Source organism: Anolis sagrei, chromosome 6 (assembly GCF_037176765.1).
Source record: "Anolis sagrei isolate rAnoSag1 chromosome 6, rAnoSag1.mat, whole genome shotgun sequence".
Classification (NCBI taxonomy): Eukaryota; Metazoa; Chordata; class Lepidosauria; order Squamata; family Dactyloidae; genus Anolis; species Anolis sagrei.
In genome coordinates, this window is record NC_090026.1 from 75,182,457 (window position 1) to 75,196,426 (window position 13,970).

Below are 13,970 nucleotides of genomic sequence, written 5' to 3' on the forward strand. Positions count from 1 at the left end.
TGTTTACTGAATTAAATCTGCAGATGAAGTTGTTGAATCTCTACATCAAACGTGCCCAAACAGGATCTGGAGCAGGCGATGCATCCGCAGATGTTCCTGGACAAAGCTAGTGATGCTTCTGCCCGCATGATAGGTCATAAGAAGAAAACTCACATCAGTAAAAGGAAAAGTCTCAAACACACATTTTGGAACTCTTCATTTTTGTTGGGGTGGGGTTTTTTCTGTTTTGTTTTTTTCCCCCTTGATGGAGGGCTACTCTCAGCCTGCATGTGACTGTTGCAATTATTACATATCCAAAGGAGAAAACAGTATTAATATTCCTTGATTGAAAGAGAATACATTTTTAAAATCTAATCCATCCTGTTTTCTGTTCAAACTACTCTGCGTATCCCATTGATTTTTTTATCAGTGTTACTGTACATTTTTTCTTTTTTTTAAAAAAAACCTAATTAAACGGGAATGCTTTAAGCTTTAAAAGCTAAAATCTAAATTTCTTTGTTGTCATTCACCGGCAAAGTAACACAACTCCTAATCACTGTTCTTGTTAAAGTACCTTTTTGCTGGGACACATGAAGTGGTAGGACAGAACAAAGCTGGACTGGTCCGAATGCAGCTAGGTTAGACCATTGTACTGGATAATATGCATTGTGATATGGAAGTCTTGACTCACATAATTGAGTCCTGAAGCCAAGCAGTGCTCATGAAAACTGGATTGATCTAGCTCTGTAAAAGTTGTTATGGTTCACTGTTGAATATATTTGCTCCATAAAGAAAACAAATCATTGTGAACTAGGAGGATTGGTCTGGGTGTGGGATTCATTCGTATGGGAGTCATTCAATTCATAACGTGACGTTTCTGGAACGAAGATTGTGTGACACTCTGCTTTTCCAGCAGTGGTTAAGCAAGGTCCGTTAATGGATATGAATCCTCCTTGTCACATTGTCAAGCAGGATGCTTCAGAGTACAGCGCTCTGCACAAGCATGCTCAGTATGTATTTATCTTTATCACTAGAATGTTACCTCTCAAACTAATTACTGGAACTGGTAGTTCTATCATTTTAACTCTCATAGGGATATATATATGACAGCACTTCAGAAAAAAAACTTCAGCAATTACTTTTTGCAAGAATTAGGGTTTCTGCACTGATTTGGGGGGAGGGGGGGCCTCCAGGAAGACTCACAAGCACTAGAGACCTTTGACACCATGGGTTTTGCATTTTAATTTCAACGGATGGGAAATGGCACCAACTATTGCATGGTTATCTTGAACTGGTGTCATCCATACCATCCAGAATGAGATGTGGAAATGTTTTCAGGTTGTTTCTGTATCTTTTAAAAACTTTATTGTGAATAATGAATGCATCTTTGTATTTATGGACTCCAGAACTGAAAGAGAGAATGAAAATCCAGTAGATGCCCCCAAAAACTTCGGTTTCTCCGATGTAAACATCAGGCTTCTGTACTGAGAGAGGAGTGACATCAATTCAGCACCCTTCTCACAATGGCTAGAACCTAGATTTTGTGACCATAGTTGCATCATCTAGTTTTAGGAATTGTGTATTTGCAAGAGAGAAGATGATAGCAGTGCCAAGGATTACTTTTTTCTCTGCTAGGCTCAGTTTCTCTCTACCTCTTCAGGGTGAATACTTTTGACTAAGCTGCTACCCATTATGTCTTGTGGAAAAACTTATCTATAGAAATATTTTTTTATTTTATTTTGGTTCCTTTTGCTGTTGCGTATTCAAAGCCCAGTTCTTTCACATGCAGCCAAATATCATTTTTTAAAAAAATAAAAATAAAAACTTTACTGCTAATTACCTTATAAGACGAATTAAAAAATTACATTTAAATAATTTAATAAGTTACTTGGACTTGGATCAGAGAAAGATAAATGTGATTATTGAAGAAGAAATGTGTCGTTGCAGAAAACTGTTTATTGGGGAAATATTTTAGAAATATATGTAAAAATAACCCTAACAATTGCATTATTCATCACTTGCTTTTTAGCAGCTGAATCAGGAAAATAGCCTCCCCTTCCTCATTCCCATATGTGTAACATTCTTGTTTTCTACTGTTCTATTACATTGTGTATTTATAGTTCTCTGCTTATCATTGTGCATATACAGGCAATAAAATGTACATAACATTACTTGAAAAATTAATTTGTATACAGCTGCCTTTCTACTTTATTTAGTGATAGATCTTATCATTTATTATACAGTAGCTATTAAAACACTGCCAGTTTCCAAGCCTTTTAACCTGCACATATCATTGTCATGTTGAAGGAAAACAGATAAACAGAAATAAGCTTGCAGTTATAAACATATCCCAGTCCTAAAGGCAACCAAAAACAAGCCAACCCCCATTTGGCAACAATGGGGGTTAAAAAACCCATAACACTAATGATACATGATCTGTTGCGTTTGACTTTAATGTAAATTCAGCCTATCTGAACCATACTTTCCAGCACAGCCTAACTTTCATTGGGATATATGTTTATTTATATGGGGAGGCTCATCTCAGCCCGGTAGACCTCTCAGGTTAGGACACAGGGCTGTAAGTATAATATACTTAGGGAAAATATGTGTGTGTGTGTGTGTGTGTGTGTGTGGCTTATTACTACAGTGGTTTTCTTTACCATTTATATATAGCTTCATTACTATTTATTAAGTGTTCTAAATATCTCATAGACAAAGTTCTCTGAGGTGTGGTACAATTCAAAACATAAAATATACCAACAATAGAAAACCAGCACAGTTTAAAGCTGAGCTTTCCAAACTCTGTGTCATAACACATCAGTGTGCCAGCTGCCGTGTATAGGTAATGTCACACAAACATAACAAGAAACCTCAGAGACTATGTGAAATCCTCAATAAATCCGTGTGTGTGTGTGTGTGTGTATGTATGTATGTATGTATGTATGTAAGCTTTTCATGAGATATGTTGTGTCCCCATACATTTCATATTACAGTGTACGTAATTTATCTCTTATAAAGGGTTGGTTTAATTTCCAGTTTGTAGGTAACATTGAATTACTGGGTCATGAAATGATGCATGTCTAAAGTGTGTCACCAACATGCAATATTTGGAAAGCTCTGGTTTAAATGTTAAACAGACACATGACATTATAAAACCACACAACACTGCATAGATTACAAAAACTGAAACAGACAGAAGAAACCAGTGTAAAAGCCAAACCGCAGGGACAGACCTTGAAGGGCAGACAAGATAGAAATGAAATGAGTGTGAAATAAGAACTTGAAACTTGGTTTTGACCAACACTATAAAATTTCATAATGCCATGCTCTCCAAATGTTTTATGTAATGACTCCCACCACCTCTGGCTCTTGGATGTGCTGGTTGGGTCTAATGGAATTTGAATCTCAAATAACTGGAGAGGAATACATAGAGAACTACTGCTATAAAATAACAACTGAGGTCAGTGCTAACATGTTTTGAAGAATGGGTAGCAATGAAGGTAGGTGACCAGGTGTGCCAACCCATGGCTTTTATTGTAAAGGGTAGGCTGTTTCCTGCCCACTGATCACATCCCACATATAAAGATAACAGCATGAAAACATGGTGCTCCATTTATCCATTCCATCAAATGAATGATTTAGTTCTTTTGAAGTGTTTGGTCTAATTAAAGATAAACTGCATTGTCTCAATCTTTGAATAGAAATGTGTCATCAGACCATTTTTGTGGAGTTTTGACTATTCCAGATTTCATGTTAGTCTCTGTTGTAAAAACTTTGTTGTGAAAACTCTGAGTGAATCAGAGGTCCAGATGTGTGCCTGCTCATCTTGAACTATGCAAACGTTTAAAAGGAAACCATTATTTCAGTTTTAATTTTACTTCAATGTGCTAATAGGATTGCTTTGTCCATCTTTGCAGACTCGAGAATGAGGCAACAAAGTTTAATAGTTCTCTTTCGCGATTCTGATTATCTGTTGTTTTTTACTTATTTACAATACAGAATGGGGATCAGAGTTCTGTGGTCATCACATCTGTGACAGAAAGAGATTGCCTAAATGCTTTTGATACATTTTCATTTGTATATAGTAAATATAGTAAACTTACTTGGACTGGGATTCTGCCAAAAGACTACTGGGTAAAATGCATTAGTAAATTCATTTCCAAGTAAAGCCCCCCAATATTCTGGTGATTGCAGTTATATTCTTTGATCCAGTTTTCAAACTGAATACAGAAATTATTCAGATCTCCTGTTCATTGAGAAATATAAATGTGACAACATTTACTGATTCTCGTGAAATACAGTCCTTAATTCTCGATCTTTGTTCCCTTTCTCTTGGATTTACCTTCTTCCTGCATTTGTCATATTGGATTATTTTTAACCTCTTTCCCTTTAACTTTGCCTTCAGTTTCAAATCAGAGCGCATTATACTTCAGACCTTCAAAGCTTTCATGATGAGATTTCCCTACAACAGTACACAAGGGTGATGTAGGTAGGTATGTAAGTAGGTAGATAGATAGATAGATAGATAGATAGATAGATAGATCTATTTATTGATTAGTCCACTCATATCAACAATAAAAGACAAAAACAAAAATACACAAACAGACACTAATCGCTATGCTAAAACATCTGTAATAGTTAAATAAAATGGGATTAAATTACAAGATGAAGGAAGGTGGAGTAGAGTGAGTGTAAAAGAGTCCCTTGGAGAATTTAGATGAGTTCATCACCATGACAAGGGACCCCATTTTGTGATATAAAGAGATCTCTCAGCCGGCTTTTATGATGGATTTGGCTATGCAGTGGACTAAGTGTAGATTCTCCCCAGAAAGAAAATAAGACAGCTTGACAATTGGGTCCCAGTTGGTTGTTCTGACCATGGTAAAATGACAGTTTAACTGACCATAATTGTATATAATTTAAAGGCATGACTACTGGTATTTATTACTAATGGATGAGCGGTTTGCTATATTATCTACCAATATTTATTGATTTTATCAATATTCTGATGAGAAGCACAATTGCTTTGACTTCTATACTGCAGAAGAGAAATGCTGTTTCTTTGTCAATATTTTTTCCAATAAACATTCACATATGTGTGTGTCTGTACACACAAATATGAGAATGTTTACAGACTAAGAAATTACCTCTATTTATTTCTTGGTATTAGGATTCCATCATGTATGATTCACTGATGTATTTCAGGTTTTGTTCAGCTCTATCAAGGTAAATAAATCCAGGTTCACTGAAATGAAATCAGGACATTTATATCATCAAGAAATATTCCACAGTTAATGAACAATTATCTATGTCTTGTACAGGGTGAGGCAGCATAACTTCCTTTTTTAAAATGTGTGCCATTCAGTCGGTTGAAGACATAGCGGAGCGCTAGTGGTCTCGTTCGAGAGGTGGGAGTCTAAAGTTTTGTCCTGACACAGTTCAGTCACCATCATGCGCTGGAACAGTGAGAAGCGTGCTTTTGCCGTTGAGGCCTACTTTTCGAGCGGATTTGGAGTGGCCGGCCCGCTCTCCAGATTTGGCCCCTTGTGATTTTTTTCTATGGGGTTTTTTGAAATCCCGTGTTTATGTGAACCATCCAAGGACCCTACAAGATTTGAAGACCAACATCCAGGAAGAAATTGCCAACATAACACCTGCTATGCTGGCAAGAGTCATGACAAACGCCAGAAATCGGTTTACTCAGTGTATGGAGAATGGGGGACGTCACCTACCTAATTTGATCTTCAAAACTATGTATGCACCTACTTTATAAAAAATTCTGATTCATACAATGGGTTTTAATAAGTTTTGAAAAAAGGAAGTTATGCTGTCTCACCCTGTATATGCTTACCTTTATCCTTGGTGACGTCATAGACATCTCCAGTCCATACCTATATAGATTATGGCAGACCTTTATGATCCACTCTGACATGCTTGAGCATTGAGGTCTCTAGGCACATCCATTGTGCACCTCATGAGCTTGACTTTGGAAACAACTACTTGAGTGTCCCTTGAAATACTACACTTTTTTAAAATTAGATTTTTATCTGAGGAGAGAAAATACAGTTATATAGACATATACTATAGATTTTCTCTTTTATTTACATTCACCCTGTGCTCCCCTTCGCCAGAGCCATCTCTTTTCTTAAAGTCCCACCAAAAAATCAGTTCTTCATTTGGAGGTAAATTCCCATCTTCCTTTTCCAATAATTTTTCTAGAAATTTTCTCCAGATACTTTCAAAGTCATTTTTTACATAATCCCTTCTTTCCTTTTAAGTTTGATGTTAACTTATCGTTCAGTGCCATTTTCCAGATTTCTTTATGCCATTCATTAATCTGTATTTTCATTGCCCCTTTCCAATATTTTGCAATTGTCTAGCTGCTGTTAGACAATTAACAGCAGTTAATTTTTTTGCCCTCTTATCTTTCCCATCCTTTTTTTTAATTAAAAGTAATATTTCTACTGGATTCCTCCTAATTTTTATATCCATGATATTTTCTATTTCTGTTATAACCAATTCCCAAAAATCTTTTACATACTTGCAGTTCCACCACATATGCATGTAGGTTCCAATTTCTACACTTTTAATTAATTATTTTGTTGAACGTAGGGCCATTCCACACAGCTATATAACCCAGAATATCAAGGCAGATGATCCACAATATCTGTTTTGAACTGGATTATCTGAGTCCACACTGCCATATAATCCAGTTCAATGTAGAATTTACACAGCTGTATGGAAGGGGACTTAGTCTGTTTTCTCCCTAACCAACATTTACACCAGGCATGGGGAACCTTCGGCCCTCCCGGTGTGGTGGACTTCAACTCCCACAATTCCTTGAGGCTCGGCATTTGCCCCAAAGGCTTACCTTGGCCCAAGGAATTATGGGAGTTGAAGTCCACCACACCTGGAGGGCCGAAGGTTCCTGACCCCTGATTACACAATAGAGAGGTGCACCTTTCCTGTGAATATCAGTGCTAAGTGCAAAAGATTGCTAGGTGAAATTTGTTTTAGCGGAAAAGAAGAAACCTATCTGATTTTAACATGGCTTCAGTTCATGCTAGCCAAGTAAATCTTAGCACTTGTTGGAGGAAAAGGGATGGAGGCAGTCTGGCTATGTCAGATCATCTATGTTGGAATTTTAAAGGTTTTTTTCTGGATCAAACATAAAATATAAATACTATATTGTATTTAGTAACAACTTACTACATCACCTTTACACTACATCCATTTAGTATTTCAGACATACTAGTCTGTCTGAAACCACAATAGCAATGTTTAAGAGGTGTCAAAAATAAACAATATCTCCTTGTTTCCTACCACACTGTGTTCCTTTGGAAAAGCCTCTGGGTAGTTGGGATGGAGCCCAAGATATGATATAACGGAACGCCACAGTAAGCTGTTCTGAACTATACATTTTGCAAGATGCTAAGAACTTAATGAATGTCTGTCTTTATACTCCCCATAAGTAAATAAATGTTAACACCGTTTTGTTTATTTCTTCATCCGTCAAGGTTACTCAAAGGACACTGCTATCCTGATTCTTCAGACAAGGTATTGAAAGAAAGAAACAAGTCCCAAAGAGGGACAGTGGAATCATGTAGTCATTAAAAAGTGTCAGCCAAGACTAGTTTGGCAGCCATGTGCTTCTGGATTCAGCCCCTGCTGAATAGTGGATTGATCCAAGAATTTGCTATTCCTGGAACAGAAACACATAAAGCCTACTTTCTTGTTTAAATTTAAAAGCATCAGCAACCCTAACTTTCATGAAATACTTTGAGTTAAAAAGAAAAATAAAGAATCCTAGTTGTAACTCCTGACTTGTTCTTAAAAGACGAGGAAACATTCTTGTCTCCTTCTGTTGGGAAAAAGTCAAGATGTCTTCTTTTGAGAGAGCAGAGAAACTTGAGAAGGTGATGTCAGCAACCTTAAGGATATCAGTCTAGATTGGAAAGAAGGTCAGCTGAGGTTGAGCAGAGAAAGGACAGTCTAGGAAATATAAGGTTTCCCTGTTTATCAACTCATGAACTTGTGAACAGGTGCATCTCTGTTACCTCCAATAAAAACAGATCTGTCTGGGCTGTATACTAAACTGGACTTGGTTTAATCACACTTCTTTTCAGCAGTGACTCAAATGTAAACTGACATACTGTTCCGTCTTCCAGGAGCTTGGTTTGCATTGCCCCTTGTTGTTCATTCGTTCAGTCGTCTCCGACTCTTCGTGACCTCATGGACCAGCCCACGCTAGAGCTCCCTGTCGGCCGTCACCACCCCCAGCTCCTTCAAGGTCAGTCCAGTCACTTCAAGGATGCCATCCATCCATCTTGCCCTTGGTCGGCCCCTCTTCCTTTTACCTTCCACTTTCCCCAGCATAATTGTCTTCTCTAGGCTTTGCTGTCTTCTCATGATGTGGCCAAAGTACTTCAACTTTGTCTCTAGTATCCTTCCCTCCAATGAGCTTGTTCATTTGTTCAGTTGTCTCCGACTCTTTGTGACCTCGTGGACCAGCCCACGCCAGAGCTCCCTGTCGGCCGTCACCACCCCAGCTCCTTCAAGGTCAGTCCAGTCACTTCAAGGATGCCATCCATCCATCTTGCCCTTGGTCGGCCCCTCTTCCTTTTACCTTCCACTTTCCCCAGCATAATTGTCTTCTCCAGGCTTTGCTGTCTCCTCATGATGTGGCCAAAGTACTTCAACTTTGTCTCCAGTATCCTTCCCTCCAATGAGCAGGCGGGCTTTATTTCCTGGAGGATGGACTGGTTGGATCTTCTTGCAGTCCAAGGCACTCTCAGAACTTTCCTCCAACACCACAGCTCAAAAGCATTTATTTTCCTTCGCTCGGCCTTCCCTAAGGTCCAGCTCTCACATCCGTAGGTGACTACAGGGAATACCATGGCTTTGACTAGGCGGATCTTTGTTGCAAGTCTGATGTCTCTACTCTTGAAGCGATGGTCCTCCAACATCAACTCCACTGGGCCGGCCACGTTGTCCGGATGCCTGACCACCGTCTCCCAAAGCAGTTGCTCTACTCCGAACTTAAGAACAGAAAACGGAACGTTGGTGGACAGGAAAAGAGATTTAAAGATGGGCTCAAAGCCAACCTTAAAAACTCTGGCATAGACACTGAGAACTGGGAAGCCCTGGCCCTTGAGCGCTCCAGCTGGAGGACAGCTGTGACCAGCAGTGCTGCAGAATTTGAGGAGGCACGAGTGGAGGGTGAAAGAGTGAAACGTGCCAAGAGGAAGGCGCGTCAAGCCAACCCCGACCGGGACCGCCTTCCACCTGGAAACCAATGCCCTCACTGCGGAAGAAGATGCAGAGCAAGAATAGGGCTCCACAGCCACATACGGACCCACAAGGAAATCCATAATGGAAGACCATCTTACTCATCCAACGAGGGATCGCCTAAGTAAGTAAGTCTCTACTCTTTACTATTTTATCGAGATTGGACATTGCTCTCCTCCCAAGAAGTAAGCGTCTTCTGATTTCCTGGCCACAGTCTGCATCTGCAGTAATCTTTGCACCGAGAAATACAAAGTCTGTCACGGCCTCCACATTTTCTGCCTCTATTTTCCAGTTATCAATCATTCTTGTTGCCATAATCTTGTTTTTTTTTTATGTTTAGCTGCAACCCGGCTTTTGCGCTTTCTTCTTTCACCTTGATGAGAAGGCTCCTCAGCTCCTCCTTGCTTTCGGCCATCAGAGTGGTGTCATCTGCATATCTGAGGTTGTTAATGTTTCTTCCAGCAATTTTCACCCCAGCTTTGCATTCATCAAGCCCCGCACATTGCATGATGTGTTCTGCATACAAGTTACCCCTTAGTTGCATGAAATAGCATCCTTTTCCATTTCCGCCAGGGCTGCTACAGTCTCAGCAGCATCCTGAAAGTTAACCATTAACAGGGGCTTAAATCCAGCCTGCAAAGCCTTTTGCTGTTATTGGCTTTAAAAAGTATCTCTTTGGTCCAGAGACCGCCCTTTTTCCTGGGGATGGGATCTCCATTTTGGAGAAGCTCTCCTGCCTTCTTCAGTTTAGAAAAAGCCTCAGATGTGCTTGTGGTCAAGCTAGGCAGCTCGGACAGGCCATCATGAGTACTTACCCTCTTGCCTTTGAAACTGGTGCTGAGCTCAGCTAGGTGAAGACCTGCTCTTTCAAAAAATAGCAGCTCAGCACTAGGGGGGAGAATATCCCAGGATTTCTCTGCCATTGGGAGAGGCTCTGTTACTTCATCCCCAAGCTAGCTTTTAGCTTAAATAGGGAAAGACCTGCTCTTTCTTATAATAGCAGCTCAGGGCTAGGATAAAGAATCCCAGGATTTTTCTACCATTGGGGGAAGGTAACTCAGCAGTTGAAGGAAAAAGGAAGGAAATAACATCTACATGATTTCACAAGTTGACTGTTTGTAACTTCAACAAGCTGTGCCAAGTCTGACAAGGACTTTGAGAAATAAATATTCTGTTTGATGTTCAAATCTGGAGTGGCCTCAGTTGTTGGGAATCCTGAGCTTCTAAGTAAGGCACTCGCAGTTCACCCAGATAAAGAGAGAAGCACATCTTAGTTTTAACCTTATAGTGTCTGGGTGTGACGGCACACATACGGCTGATACGCCAGGAAGGAGTTTGTGAATTGTTCTTGGTTTGTTTTCTTCAGAAATGAAAAAAATAAATAAAATTATGCAGATTTGTAAATAATAGAAACTTTGTTAAAAGGACAGGCCATGTTTTGGATTGTAATTTTTGTTTCGCATTACAACAACAAAACAAACTATTTATATACCACTCTATCTCCCCAAGGGGACTCAGAGCGATTTCCAAGTAACATAGTACATACAAAGAAAATAGCATAAACATAGAATTAACAAGACAATATAAGCATTAAAAACCACAATAGCACATATATTTAAAATAATCCTGCCTGTTCAAGGCAGTTTAAAAGGCCGGGCTGGGCTAGTGCGATTTTAGAGGGCCCGGGAAATTAGGTAGTGTTTATGGCTGTACATTTCCAGGGCCTAATAGAAGAAAGTGACCTGGATAATTGGTAGAAAAAGATACGGTCAATTTCAGCAGTATCTGGGGCAGAGCTAGAACTGGTCGTTTTTAAAGGTTTGTTTAAACCACCAGGTCTTCAGGCTCTTACGAAAGGAGGGGAGGGATGGGGCCTGTCTTATTTCTCCAGGAAGGGCATTCCAGAGGCGGGGGGCCACCACCGAGAAGGCCCTCTCTCTCGTCCCCACCTTTCGTGACAGCGAAAGTAGGGCCTCCCTGGAAGATCTTAAAGTTCGTGCCGGTTCAAAGATAGGCGGGGTCCAAACCATTTAGGGCTTTATAGGTCATAACCTGCATCTTAAATTTGGCTCAGCAACTTATCGGCAGCCAGTGAAGCGTTGTATACTCCCTATAGTTTGCTCCAGTAAGGAGCCTGGCCGCTGCCCATTGTACCACTTGGAGCTTCTGGGCCGTCTTCAAGGGCAGGCCCACATAGAGTGCATTGCAGAAGTCCAATATTACAGTAGCACATTAAACTTAGAGCATTTAGTTCTTACCTAGGTACTTTCCCAACTCTTAAGAAAATGCCTCCCTAATGAAAACAAATGTGCATATTCCACCTGCCTTATTTTCTAGGGATGGTATATTTTTATCTCATTACTAGCCAAGGAACAGTCCACCCTCCTCTCTCTCGCTCTGATGTTGCCTTTCAGATATAAGAACCTATGTCTAGAGGACTTGCTTCGTATGTTATCTGCTCTAACAAGTAACCATAGGGCTGAGAGGCAACAATAATGCAGCCAAACCAGGGAGGGGAAGAAAAATGTATGAATACTCTTGGTTGAATTCAGAATGTGAAAAACCTAAAAGGGGCAAAATTATAGAGGGGATCCAAGTCAACCCAAATAAAGCAAAGAAAGCCATGAAATATTGGGCTTGATTTGGAAAGAAAGCTGTGGCGGGTGAGTAACTTGTCCTTCACAATTTATAGTATCCTATCATGGGAATGATGGTGCACTGCAACATCCATTTGAAGATCACGGATACACATATATGAGCTTGTGGACTCAATTATTTCTGTATCTTCTTAACTGAACGTTCTCGGGTTTAACAGGAATTACAGTATGTAACAAAATTGGGGGGGGGGGGGGATCTGTTTCTTGTTTCAAAGTGTTATTTCTTATTTAATTGTGTGGTACTTACTTTGAAAATAGTTGTTTTATTCCGGAAGCTGTTTTTGTGGCTGCCACAAACTAAGTTCAATTGGTTGAGACACTGAGGTATTCATTAAAAAAACTATTGCAAAATGTGCTGCAGGATGTCCCACAAAAATAAAGTTTTTTCAGTTTAATAAACTGATGGCACCTATATTCTCAATGCTCCTCTACATCGTCCAAATTGAAAGTAGGGATGTGATGTGATGACCTTTTTGCTCCAAGTCCCCACCATTGCAACTAACAGAAAGAGAAATGGGGTTTCTGTGTTTATCCTAAATTCTACCTAAATTCTAAACATACCACCCGGATCCTGTTTGACCAGCTCAAGTTTGAGGCATCCATTTTAAAATACAGCAGTTTTATGACCCCTGTAGGAGCTGATACGGGCAAAATGCAGTCACCTTTCTGTCGAACTGCTTTGAGAGAAACGGCCTGCCCAGCAGTTTTTCTCAACAAAGGATGCCCCCAGGCAGTAAGAAGTCACACTTTGAAAACTGCCATTAAATGCTAATCAAGGTGGCCAATTGAAATGTTCACACCTACCTCCAACAGACAAGAGTTCTTTCTCCCAGCCTGGGCTTTCCACAGATATATAAACCCCATTTTCCTAGTTTCTAACAGACCTCACAACCTCTGAGGATGCCTGCCATAGATGCAGGTGAAATGTCAGGAGATAATGCTTCTGGAACATGGCCATACAGCCCAGAAAACTCACAACAACTAAGTGAGTTCACACTGCCATATAATCCAAGTTCAACAGTATCAAATGCAAGATACTTCACTTAGGCAAGGATAAAATGAAATGCAAAGATACAGAATGGGGGGCGCATTGCTTGAGAGTAGTACGTGTGAAAAAAATCTTGTGGTCCTCGTGGACAACAAGTAAAACTCAAGCCAAGAATGTGATGCGATGGCAAAAAAAAGCCAAGGAGATTTTAGCCGGCATCAATAGGAGTAAGTATAGTGTCTAAATCCAGGGAAGTCATGCTACCCCTCTATTCTGCCTTGGTTTGACCACACCTGGAATATTGTGTCCAATTCTGGGCACCACAATTCAAGAGAGATATTGACAAGCTGGAATGTGTCCAGAGGAGGGCGACTAAAATGATCAAGGGTTTGGAGAACAAGCCCTATGAGGAGCGGCTTAAAGAGCTGGGTACATTTAGTCTGAGGAAGAGAAGGCAGAGAGGAGACATGATGGCCATGTATAAATATGTGAGAGGAAGTCATAGGGAGGAGCAAGCCCGTAGCCAGGATTTTGATTCGCGGGGGGGGGGGGGGGGGGGAGCTGAGCCTGAGTGAAAGAGGGTCTACCCTAGCAAACCTTTTATATCGTTACCCCAATACCCCGATGCATATGGGATATATTGAGCATGGTGATCAGATCATGATATGAATAAACCTAAGTTTAAATAATGTACGAGGTTCGAAGTCGGGGAGAGGTGGATGAGCTCCTTCTATCAGCTCCAGCTCCTCATGTGGGGACATGAGAGAAGCCTCCCACAAGGATGATAAAAACATCAAATCATCCAGGCGTCCCCTGGGCAACGTCCTTGCAGACGGCCAATTCTCTCACACCAGGAGTCACTCCTGACACGACTACATGGCTGGGGAGGAGGGAGCAAGCTTGTTTTCTGCTTCCCTGGAGACTAGGACGTGGAATAATGGCTTCAAACTACAAGAAAGGAGATTCCCTCTGAACATTATGAAGAACTTCCTGACTGTGAGAGCTGGTTTAGCACTGGAACTCTCTGCCCCGGAGTGTGGTGGAGGCTCCTTCTTTGG

The 13,970-nt window shown here is 40.4% G+C and overlaps 1 protein-coding gene across 43 annotated transcripts in view; it reads left to right on the forward strand.

Moving 5' to 3' along the window:
* The window catches only part of CLASP2 (cytoplasmic linker associated protein 2), a 153,907-nt gene extending 151,748 nt beyond the window's left edge, over positions 1 to 2,159 (forward strand). For all 43 annotated transcript variants that reach the window (XM_060781692.2, XM_060781697.2, XM_060781694.2 and 40 more), the window contains one exon: positions 24 to 2,159. In XM_060781692.2, the coding sequence (XP_060637675.2) occupies positions 24 to 110 (87 nt within the window). In that variant the 3' untranslated portion in view covers positions 111 to 2,159. The remainder of the gene's footprint in view (positions 1 to 23) is intronic.
* Positions 2,160 to 13,970: the final 11,811 nt, after the last annotated feature.